This window comes from Cyprinodon tularosa, unplaced genomic scaffold (genome assembly GCF_016077235.1).
Source record: "Cyprinodon tularosa strain WSP-4 unplaced genomic scaffold, ASM1607723v1 ctg66, whole genome shotgun sequence".
NCBI classification, from domain to species: Eukaryota; Metazoa; Chordata; class Actinopteri; order Cyprinodontiformes; family Cyprinodontidae; genus Cyprinodon; species Cyprinodon tularosa.
Window position 1 is genome coordinate 4939428 of NW_024039407.1, and position 12461 is coordinate 4951888.

Here is a 12461-nt window from a genome sequence, read left to right on the forward strand (position 1 = left end):
AATTACACATTAGATTAAAAGAAAAAATAATTATTAATCATATATATATATATATATATATATATATATATATATATATATATATATATATATATATATATATATATATATATATATATATATATATATATTTATATATATATGTATATAGTGTAATTACACTGTATATATATATATAACTATATATATATATATATATATATATATATATATATATATATATATATATATATATATATATATATATATATATATATATATGTATATATACATATGTATACAGTGTAATTACACTATATATATATATATATATATATATATATATATATATATATATATATATATATATATATATATATATATATATATATATATATATATATATTTATATATATATGTATATATATGTATATATATATATGTATATATTGTAATTACACTGTATATATATACATAACTATATATATATATATATAAATATATATATATATACATATGTATACAGTGTAATTACATTATATATATATATATATATATATATATATATATATATATATATATATATATATATATATATATATATATATATATATATATATATATATATATATAATTTTCATTACAGTGTAATTACAATTACAGAACAATGAAATGAACTTTCTGCATTTATCCCATCCCCTTGGGGAGCAGTAGGCTTCCATTGTTCGGCCCCCGGGGAGCAGTGTGGGGTTAGGGGTCTTGCTCAGGGACCCAGTGTGGCAGTCTGTGGGAGTGGGGCTTGAACTCAGAACCTCTGGATTCCAAGCACAACGCCCTAACCACTAGGCCGCCACTCCCATCTACTTCTATTATTAGGTCTGGCTACTGGAAGAGATAATGCTTACTTAAGTTTACTTAAGCTGATTTTGCCATAAAGAGTGGTCAGATCATGGGACATAAGGATAATAGAAGCTGGTTAAAGGAAACAAGAATTAAATATTATTTATTTATTAATAACTTATGTAATTAGGCCTGCTTTATCACATTTACTTTGTCTAGATGAAATGCCATGACAAATTGAACTTGTTAACCCAGTGCATGCTTTTTAAAATTATCTTTATAGGTATACCGCATGATTATTTCACCCTGCAAATAGAATGGCTCAAATAAATCACTAAAAACCTCAAATTAATCACATTTATGCTCTGGATGACAGTATTAGAATTTGTGACTAATACTGTGGCTATTTCCTTGCAGGCATCAGATTTTGGGTTATTGTGTCTTTTTTTTGTGTGTTGAAGTTTTGTGGTTTTGCACATGTGAGGTCTTAAGTCCGAAATGGCCTTCTTCTAATCCCTTATCTTATCTGACTTTGAAAAATGTCTTATATTTTCTGATTCCTCGGCATTTGACCTAGGGCTTTTTTTGTGAAATCTCTACAGTGGTTAAGAATGTAAAATAGCCTACAGGTACATACTGTATTTTGTATTTCTTTTCTTTTTTTTTTTATTTATTTATTGATTTTCTTGTGGGCTATAAGTGTTACCCCTGAACACTGATCTAGTCATTCTTCAGTGCCGTTTATTACCGCGAGGAAGCTACGCATCTTTTGATCCAGAAGATTAGAAATCATAAAGGACAAAATAAAAAATGTCTCTGCAGTAAGATAATGAATAATTCAAGAAGATTTACTATTTTTAAAATGGATTTTAAGAAAGTTTGGAGGGAATTCAGAATGTTAAAAGGAATAATTTTCTAAGTGTTTGTCGGCTAATCTTTTTCTTGTGTCCTTTTTAACTATTCTTGCATGAATATATCTGCACTTATTAAATAGATTGTACTGTATAAACATGAATGTACATATTAAACTATACATAGGCCTCTTATAATTATGGGATGAACTGCTCCCATTCTGTATTCAGGTGCGTGCATGTGAGTGCCACTAGGTATGCACATTTAAAGCAAAGACGGGGACAAGAATTATTTGTCCAAAGGGAATATTGACCTCTTCTTTTTCTTATTGTTTCTTACTGCTGGCGTGAGAATGACTTACAGCGATTATAAATTCAAGGCCTGAGAAAAGTTGATATGTCAGTGCACTTATGGATATTATTTTAAACATGATTTCCTTTTTTGTGTATGTATTACATGTACTGGAAGAATAGAGAACTGAGATGTGAATATTTATTGCTTCTGATGAATTAAAGTGTCCTTGCAGTGAAGTAACAAATATGTGTGTGTCTGATTTATTTGATGAGAAAGTGACATTTTGAGGATATAGTGGAGGATGTTCTTTTTTCCAGGTGGATCATCAAAATAAGTGGTCCTCCTAATTGTCAATCATTCTGGTGATTTGTTGACGTAAGGCCTTCCTGCGTGATCGTCCTCATTTCCACTTAATGGTGGTGAGTCTGACATAGTGGAAAAAGATTGCTAATGGCGCAATCTTTCCAATAAAGATGCGTTTGGCTCTTGGTTCAGAAGCATCCAAGTTAGACTCACTTCAGATCTGTCAGATGTTGTTTAGTGTGACCATGCAATCCAACAAACTTTCTTTCTTCTTGATCAAGACGCTTTATTTTCCAAAATAAAAACAAACTTAGATTTATTTTCTTACCGCAATATGACGTGACAGGCAGATCATATCGGCTCATTTCGTTCCTTTTTTGCCACTCAAAAAAATAATGATAATCAAAAGCGGTCAAAAACTGTATGGCTGCGCTGACTGAACCCAATAGCCAGCTCCAATATAATCCAGGTGCTGCAGTCACCTGTCCATAATGAAGGGGCGGAGGCGAGAAACAGCATAAATTATGCACGGCAGCAAAACACAACTAAACAAATTCATAATTTCATAATTAAGTCAGTCAACTTATACTTCAAACCAAAATATCTCATGTTCATATATATTTCATACCAAAACCAGACAAAAATAGTAAACTAGAAATAAATATTCAATCATAAATCAAGCATTTGGCTCCAACACACGCGTTTAATAGGCATTCCCTCTTGGAAGCGGGTACAGGGTTGTGCAATAGCATTTTTTATTTAAAGTGGAGAGGGCGGGTCTTTTAAAAAAATTTGCGAAATTCCTCCAAAATCCTGCACTCTGACATTCTTATATTTATACTTTTATTTTCTGTGGAGTTTTATCATGTATATTAACATTATAGTAATTCATTTCAAATGTACACAGTCAGTCTTTCCTTGTTTTGTTATTCAATCATAATAATCAGATGTAAAATGATGTCCCACATATTTAATTGAATATAGGGAACTTTTAATATCATGTCATTTCAAAGTACTTTTAAGTAAATTATTACCTAAATTAATTTTACATGGTTTATTAGTCTGGTTATTATTTGAATTAAATGTATAATAGTTTTCATTTGTAAAATATCTAAAAATGTTCTCAGATGTAAACCAGAGGCTAAAGTGTGACACAATCCAAAAAATAAAATAAGAAATCTAAAAATATGCATATAACAATTTCAATAAAATGGGAAATACTAAACAAAAATACATTGATTAAATAAAAAAATATCCAAAACATCCAACTGGCTAAAAGACTCATTGCTTCATTGCTTTTGGACCACTGAACTGAAATTGTAGCAGTGTTCGGAACATCCAATAAGTAAGGTCCCTTTTCGGTAAGCTGAATAATTCAATCGCCATATATATATGGAAGGATTTCTTTCTGCTTAGTAAGCAGTTTTCTGTAATTAAGGATCAAAATCTTTAGAAGAATCAGAAATTGACAAATGAGTGTAAAGAAAAGCTCTGTGTTTCCACCTTCAAGCTTTGAAGTTTTTTATTTACACATGCTTGATTAATCTCTGTGTTTATATTCAACGGAAAGATACCAGGGGCAGACATTTCAGCAGCATTAGGAATACATTACACCCCCACCCTGAACCTTCAAAAGGCCCTATCAGTATTGAATTTTACACTAGAGTTTGCCACAGTCAAGACGGAATCATGGTTCCTAAAAACTTTACAAAACCAACTGACGTTACTGATGTTTTAGGTGTAAAATATTGAATACAATGTTGTTCTGGCTTCATGTTAACTCTTTATTCAACTTTATGTCACGCAAATTTTCAAGTGGATAGCCGATATTTTTTCCAAGTGTTTTCTGGGTAAAAATCGTTACCAAATCACCCTATTTAATGGTCCCATCGTTTTCCCCTGCCTTTCCTGTTTTCTACAAGAATGTTCTTCTCAAATGAACATTAAAGGCTTGAGTTGATACTTTTTCACGAGCTTATAAGTTGGAAAAACTAAAATAATTTAGATATGATGCAGAAATACCATTAAACATAGCAAAATGTGCCATTTTAACATGATATATTTTTAAATAATTTTGATTAATATTGCACTCATAGCGTCTGTCTCTACTGAAAAGTTTTAAGTATAAGTATATATATATATATATATATATATATATATATATATATATATATATATATATATATATATATATATATATATATATATATATATATATATATATATATATATATATATACCCTGCGTCAAACCAATTTTTTAAAAGCAATTTTACCAAACAAACAAGAGCTGGTCCTTTTTTGGTTGTTTGCTCGTAATATTTCTGAGGTTGTCTTTTAAAACATGTACATGCTGGAACATGGATGTTACAACATTCGCAAAATACATTAAATAACGTTGACCTACTTTCTCCCACAATTGTGCCGTTGTAATTACGTGACGTGTTTGGTGTGCATGAGGGGACTACTTTCAGGAAGAAACGTGGGAGGCTACGTGTGCTGCTGATTTGAGGTTGTACTTCGGTCGTGAGAAAAAGCTAAGATGGCGTCTCGTTAAGACGCTAAGGATGGCCTAAAGAGAGTATTGATGTTGATCGGGAAAATGATTTATTACGTCAGTAATTGAGAAAGTTTTCGTATTAGGCGAACACCAGCTTCTCCGTAGTACGCCCGTACCGTAGACAGAGCGGTGTGTATGGAGAACTGAGGCTGAAAACGGCCAACTTTGCTAGCCAGCAGAACTGGACCGAGCACAGCTGGTTAGCTAACCAACAGTCATCCCAACAACAGAGGAAGGAGTGCGGCCACAGTCCTTATCAAACCCCGGGACATAGAGGTGTCTTCGGGTCAGTCACGGGAACGCAGCTAAACACTTTACTGTAACGGACTCGCTTCATAATCTGTTTTTTGTTCATAAAATACTCATAATTGGATATATCGATATTATTATCGTAGTGTTGTAGGTTAGCATATCTGCGGTTACATTGTTGACTTGAGTTAACGTTAGCAAACGGATGCTAGCTGTCTGCACTAGTAGGAAGCTATAGGATGGTGCTGCTAGGAAAATTTGGAGGCCTTGATGCTAAACCAAGCCGTCTTTGGTGTTGTGGCCTTTCGATGCTGAATAATGGACGTTAACACGGGTGGTGGTTATCACTAGGAACAGATGGATGACATTTACATAACAGCCTTTTGTTAATTTAGTGTGGAGGCCTGTTTCTTAACACTTCCTTTTTTAAACGACTGTCGCTAAAGGTAAGCTTAGTGTTTTACGTCAGTTCTTACAACTTTACTTGCTAACACTGTCAGCTAAATGGGATGATGTGAAGTTGGGTTAAAACGACATTAAAATTAGATTTTGTGTGACGGGTGAGTTAATATTTGCGTTATATTTTCTTGTTTTTAATTAAGCCCTGCCCACTTATGAGTTTAAGGTGTTTCTGGCCTTTTGGTGCTGCTGGGTTCATTGACTCAACGCCATTGTTTGCCTGGAGGCCCGTGAAAAATCAGTTTGATTGTCATTGAGAGCTCATCGTCAAATGGATTATAATTGAGGCGAAATAAATCTAAGCTCCATGTGATTGTTGTTTACTCGTATTTATCCACTAACATTCTCATCTGCCAAACATTTGTTTTTTGTTTTTGTTTTTTTTATACTAATTGTTTTGCAGCAATACCCGTAAAGTCTAAGAATTGAATTTTCACAATTCTACAGTAATCTGCCTCTCTTGTTAGTACTAAATTGTCATCTGCTTGGATTAGCTGGGAGGGCCTGTGGATTGCAGTCTTCAGTTTTGCCCTTCAGTTTAAGAAATTTAACCTATAACGTGATTAGTTTTCAAATATAAGACAGGAAACACCACTGGAATTACAAAGAAACTAGAGATGTAAACGTCTGAATGTTTAAATGGGCTGGTCGAGGGTTTTGAAGTAGACATTTATTGCTGTCATCTCAGGAAGCTGTTGTCATGCAGTTAGATAAGGTTTGAAACTGGCCTAAAAAGATGTAACCTGAACCTGGGCCTACATGTACTTGGGTTTGTGGTTTGTTTTGTTGTGTCTCGTGCTGGGGGAGGGGATTTCCTCCACAATATGCACAATGCATTGCATCCTGGGGTTTTTCCATTAAGAGTCATCGAAAGGACTGTCCTTTAAAAATGACTGAATTAGAAAATGTTGACTGTTGAAGGAAACCTCTCTTTATAGTAGAGTTGGTGGCAAGATGAGGAACTAATAATTATGTGCAGCTAAACAAATCTAGTGATTTCTGTAGAAACTTGGTAGCCATACTTTATTTTATTTTTTTTTTTAGCAAATGTTACCTTTGTTTTAAATTGCAGAGTTGGAAAACTAACTAATTTATTTGTGTTTTTTGAAATGATTTAAGAACTGACAGGTTTGTAAACATATTTTGGTGGCATATTATTTTAAAATACTGTTTGCATGTGAAGTCGTTTAACTTGTTTCCCTTTGTGACCTTCCTGTCATCAGGGAAATGGAAGTGGAAGAGTTTATCCCTCCTCCGGAGTGTCCAGTTTTTGAGCCATCATGGGAGGAGTTCCAGGATCCCCTGGGCTACATTGCCAAAATACGTCCAATTGCAGAGAAGTCTGGAATTTGTAAAATTCGACCTCCAGCAGTGAGTGGCTTGTTTTAGATGATGTTTTACATGTTTTTGGAGTTGCCACCCTGAAATAAATTCTCTCCAGAAATAGTGGCTTTTCTGTCAAGATGCAGCATCAGAACATTTTGGTTCTGTGAATGGAGAGAACCAAGAGTTAGATATGTATGCTTTTCAAATAAAAAAACAAACAAAACAAATTTGTCCTGAATTAAAAATGCATAAGTTTAAATGTAAATTTAGGTCTAAGTCTTTGTCTAAATATACAGATGTTAACACTTAAGATCTTTTTAATTTCTACAATAGTGAAATATAGTAGCTGATAGTGAGATATCGTGCTTTATAACCACTCTAACAAGGCTGAACAGCACATCTAAACCGGAATTAGACCCAATCCAAGTTAAATTTTAATTGGTGCTACATCCATGGAAGTTTTTGTTGCATCCACAACAAATTTAATAATGCAGATGTTACAAATTAACATATGGACATGTTGTTCATCCTTAGAAAGCTTAGATTCTCCACAATTCAGCAACCAAGTTCATTTTATGGGCACCATAAGGACCAAAGCACAATTAATAGCAGCGTATTAAATCTGAATTTTTAAAATAAAGCTTTAACTTCTTGCCTTTAAAGCGATCCTGTGGTTGTATTATAAATCCTTCCTTAGGTTGTTTATATTCCATTTGTCCGTAAGGGTTCATGAATAAAAAGTAATCTAGCATAGTCTTAATAAAAACTTTCCATGATGAGAAATTCGCCACAAATAAAAAAATTTTAACCATGAGGAAAGTTGGATCCTTATAGTTAATGCTAACCATCTTGCTAATTACCTTAGTTTCGCCAAACATTTCCGGTTGATCAGGACAGCCCTCGAAGCGTAACAAGTGCTCCTTCTCGGCCGTCATCTTTACGCATGCTTTCCCTCATATTATTTCTCATAAAGTCCGGCTGCTATTGGTTAAGTTTACAGGCAATGTTTGGCTCTAGAGCCAATGAAATTACCTTTAAAACGAAGGTAAACATGGCTAATTTGATAGGTGCAGCCCAGATATATCGCCGGTTGTATAGATAATTAGATAAAAAGTTAGAGAAATGGAAAAAAAATATTTGCGTCAAAAATGTTTTGTGGTCATCAAAATGCTTTGGTGTTATTTTTCGGTAAAATTGTTGTGTAAAAGCAATAAGCACAATTTTGAATAATTTGGCACATTTGTAGGTTTGAAGACGCTGGTGACACCAGAAGTCCAGATGTGCTTTTCAAAAAAGACCTATAATTCTCCGAGAAGGAAAAAACAACACCTTTGAGTTAGGTTTGAACTTCTGCAGTTTAGGCTGGGTTTTAATCACACTACTTTCATTTATATTTTTAGAAACTAGGTGTTAGCTTTCAAATGATGTACCACACCTGTAATTTAGGCTTACAGTTCCTTAAGTATTTGCTTTTCCATTTGGATATGCAAAAAGGCGAGGATTACTTAGAATTAGGTGGGTGTTAAGAAGTTTTAACACTCCTTTGCTTTTCTTCCTAATCAGGACTGGCAGCCACCGTTTTCAGTGGAGTTGGAAAACTTTCACTTCACTCCTCGCATTCAAAGGCTGAATGAGTTGGAGGTAAGGGTTGTTCATGCACTAAGACTTGTTTTCCAGTTAAAATGACAAAAGCCAACTTCTTTTTGAAGAGGGTGGCTTTTATTGTTTGTGTGTCGAGCTCATTTCAAGCATCAAATCAGGGTTTCAGTCAAGGAACTTTACTCAACCTTAATTTGTGTTTGAATTAGGAACTCAAAGGGCTAAAAACTTTCTTTACATCTTGCTGTAAAGAGATGCAGGTGTCTGATAGAATTTCTCTCAGATTTTTGCCTTGTGTTTTCATTTTAGGCTGAGACCAGAGTAAAACTCAATTATTTGGACCGAATTGCCAGATTTTGGGAAATTCAAGGATCTTCTTTAAAAATCCCTCATATCGAAAGGCGCATTCTTGATCTGTACAGCTTGTCAAAGGTGAGCAAAGTTCAAGTTTGATCAACGCTTACAATTTTTTGTTGTTTAATAAACATTTTTTCCTCCAGATTGTGGCTGAAGAAGGGGGCTTTGAGCTGATCTGTAAGGAACGGCGATGGGCTCGCATAGCTCAGAGACTGGGCTACCCTCAAGGGAAGAACCTGGGGTCTTTGCTGCGGTCACATTATGAGAGGATCGTCTACCCATTTGAAATGTTCCAGTCTGGCGCCAGTCTTACGGTATTACTCTACTCCAAGTTGTATTTTTTTTTATTTATTCATTTTTCTAATTTTAGCTCATTTCTGATTAAGAAAGGAAATGCAAAGAAAGAGACTATTGTGTAATAATTAACCATTAACCAAGTCTATTGTTTTAACTAAAATCCTTCATTATTGTTCACATTCAAGCATTGCAAGCCAAAGCATTATGATGGTGAAGATGTGGATAAAGAGTACAAGCCTCACTCCATCCCACTGCGACAGTCCGTGCCCCCGTCTAAAACGAGCAGTTATGGACGCAGAGCAAACCGTTGCCAGCCTGATGTGAGTCACAGTTCCTGCTGTTATCTATGTTTTTATATCTACTTCCTTCTGGGATCAGTAACCCTTCAAAGGAAACTATCTTTAACATTATTACATGCGGTCCGACTTCACCTTGCTTCTTATTGATTGTTCTAGTTGGAATATAAATCTGCCATTTGCCCTGAGCAAATTAGAGGAAACAATTTAGTTTCTTCAGCAACACTAGTTTCCCACTGGGTAGAAATCAAACATTCAGATTTATGTATGCTTAAAGTATCATTGATGATTTTTACCTTATAGCTCGAGTTCTGTTATATATTCAGAATATATTCAAATTTTGATCTTAATAAAAACAAACTTTATGCATTCATAGGTACTAATGAACTTGGTTATATTTTATTTTTTTGAGCCCAGTGAGTTTTGCCAGTTAGAGACGTGATTAAATAATTAGGAAAGTTTCTGATGAAGAAAAAATAAACATTAGTTGACCTTTGCAGTGCCTTGCAAAAGTTTCCACACCCACTGAGGTTTTGCCCCCATTGTCACACACGCACAATGTTTTTTCAGTACTTTTCCCTGTGAAGGAAAAAAGAACAAACCTTTTTATTTACTTTTGACAAAAAACAACAAAAAAGGAGGCATGTGTTTGTATTAATCGCATTTTTTCCCCTTAAATAAAATTCAGTCCTTCATGTCCTCAGAAGTCAACTACTTTGTTCAAAGTTTATTCATCCGTTTCTAATGTAATTTCTGTAATTTTGTTTTTTCTTAAGGCCTTGTTTTTTTCACAGTGAACTTTAGTGAATAAATGGATTAATAAAGAGCAAGGAGCTTTATGGAAGGGTCTGGATAGTTGTGAAGAAGTTTCAAATAGCTTAACTAACATCTCTGAGAATGACGTTTAAAGGGGAACACCGTTTTCTTTTACATTGGCCCCTTGATTTTACGTTATTACATCATGTTCCCCTCACCTATATTAGTTTTGTGTCATTTTGATTTTTTCCGAAGATATTCGGTTTTGTAATCCAAGTAACGTCTTCCTATGTGCAACGAGTTGAGCACTGCTTGGATAAAACAAAACCGAATATCTTCAGAACAGCTCCAAATGACACAAAACTAATATGGGTGAGTAGAACATGATGTAATAACGTAAAATCAAGGGGCCAATGTAAAAAAAAAAAACGGTGTTCCCTTTAATTCCTGCAGGTAGCAGTGGTTCACGAGGAAGGGCTTTGTCCTGTTTTTGTTTATTTTTAATGTGATCTCTGCCATGGGAAATTAATAACCCAAAACACCATCCCTACTGTGAAACATAGTGGTGGCAACATCACGCTGTGGTATCTGATTAGATATGATGGAGCTGAATATAGGATGACTATCACAACAAGCAGTGGTTCTTCCAGGTATTTACTCAGGACTGGAAAACAATTGCATGTCCCTCTTTCTAGACTAAAAAACAAAAGAAACTAAAGATAAATATAGGTGTAATTTTCCTTTTACTTCATTATCTGTTTTTCTAATTGGTCTATGATTCAAATATATTATTCAATTAAATGTGTTGCTCTAAAACATCTAAAAGGGGGAAGTTAAATGGTAGCAAATACTTTCCCCTAAAATGTTGTCAAATCATAAATGTTGTAGAAAAACACATTTCTGGGCAAAAATCTAATGACAAACACAATATTCTTCCTGTTCTGGTAAATATTAGTCAACAGGTGTCAGCTTCCTGTGAATGGATATTACTACTTGAGGCATGATAGATGCAACAACCATGGCTTCAGCTTTCTGCTTCATCGGAATTGTTATGCTTTTTCATTGGAAGCTGAAGCCTCCAACTTCCAAGCCACACATGCCTTTGTTGCATGATGGCAGAGTGGCTCTGTTGTTCATGACTGCAGCACATTGCCAAGCATGCTGTCCATGTGTGCTGCTGAGTTGAAAGACGCTTTGAACGAGGATTGAACACATTGGGATAGTATGTTGATTCATCCAATTTTAGGAAATCACACGTGCGCATATTTGTTTGATCCTTTTTGGGGGTGATCACCGTGAGGCAGTAATTGGAATCATTTCTTTTTTTATGGTTATTTGTGCAGCTTCTCATAACACAATTAGTTGGCTGCCAAAATGCTCCCAACTTTTCCACGTTTTCCAAATGTTGGCTTAAATGGTCAGAAAATTGGATTTGATATTAAACAGAACTTAGATTCAGAAAAAGGCCCACACTCTTTTGTTTCTTTTTTTCATCATCATTATCAGTGATTGCGTTAACATTTCCCACTGAAAGTCAGACACGAACATAGAAGTTTTTTTTTTTTGGTTTAATATTACAGAACTATCAGATTCAAGGCTACACTCTTTCTTTTTGATTGTAGTGAACCATTATAGTAAAAATCCCTTAAAGCATTTAACATTCATCATTTGATGTTTGATCAGCTCCCAAATAAATGTATTGGGCAATCTTAAGTAAAGGAGACTCTGCGCTGTGATTGGCTGTGATGTGAATTATTCTGTGAAGCATCAGATGCATGGTGGTATTCAGAAAATTATTCAGTGCACTCAGAGCACATTCCAGCTTGCTTGCTTTGCATCTTGCCATGATGCTCTGCTCATTTCTGCTGTATGTTTTTTGTGCTTTTGGGTTATTCTGTTCTCTGCTTTTATTCTTGTGCTTTTCTTTTACTATTTTAACCAAAGGAAAAGGAAGGGAAGTTTTTTTTTCTCACAAGCAGGATGATGCGAGAAGCAGTTTTACTCAAACAGCATTTGAGTCTGGCTACATCACGTTACTTGCATGCTAATGCTTGGATGTTGACCTAAATCCCCCCCTTTTTTTTTTTTTACTGTGATGACATTATCATTTCTTTTTTTGCTCTGCTTGGTATTTTATGCATTCTGAATAAACAGGGACAGATGTAAGATAATGCATACCATAAGAAGAAACATTTATACAATTTATGCTATATTCTAGTCCTTGAGATCTAATGTCCTGCACCTTTTAATGTTTCTGTGCTTCAAGGCACCTGATTCAAATAATCATGTCATTAG

The 12461-nt window shown here is 34.3% G+C and overlaps 1 protein-coding gene across 3 annotated transcripts in view; it reads left to right on the forward strand.

Moving 5' to 3' along the window:
• The first annotated feature begins 4768 nt into the window (after positions 1-4768).
• kdm5c (lysine (K)-specific demethylase 5C) overlaps positions 4769-12461 on the forward strand; it is a 33322-nt gene continuing 25629 nt past the window's right edge. For 2 of the 3 annotated variants that reach the window (XM_038309169.1, XM_038309171.1), the window contains exons 1-6: positions 4769-5113; positions 6759-6906; positions 8425-8502; positions 8770-8892; positions 8961-9131; positions 9300-9434. In XM_038309169.1, coding sequence (XP_038165097.1) covers positions 6763-6906; positions 8425-8502; positions 8770-8892; positions 8961-9131; positions 9300-9434 — 651 coding nt within the window. In that variant the 5' untranslated portion in view covers positions 4769-5113; positions 6759-6762. Of the gene's footprint in view, positions 5114-5287; positions 5523-6758; positions 6907-8424; positions 8503-8769; positions 8893-8960; positions 9132-9299; positions 9435-12461 lie in introns of those variants that run through there. The other variant, XM_038309170.1, reaches the window with a different exon arrangement.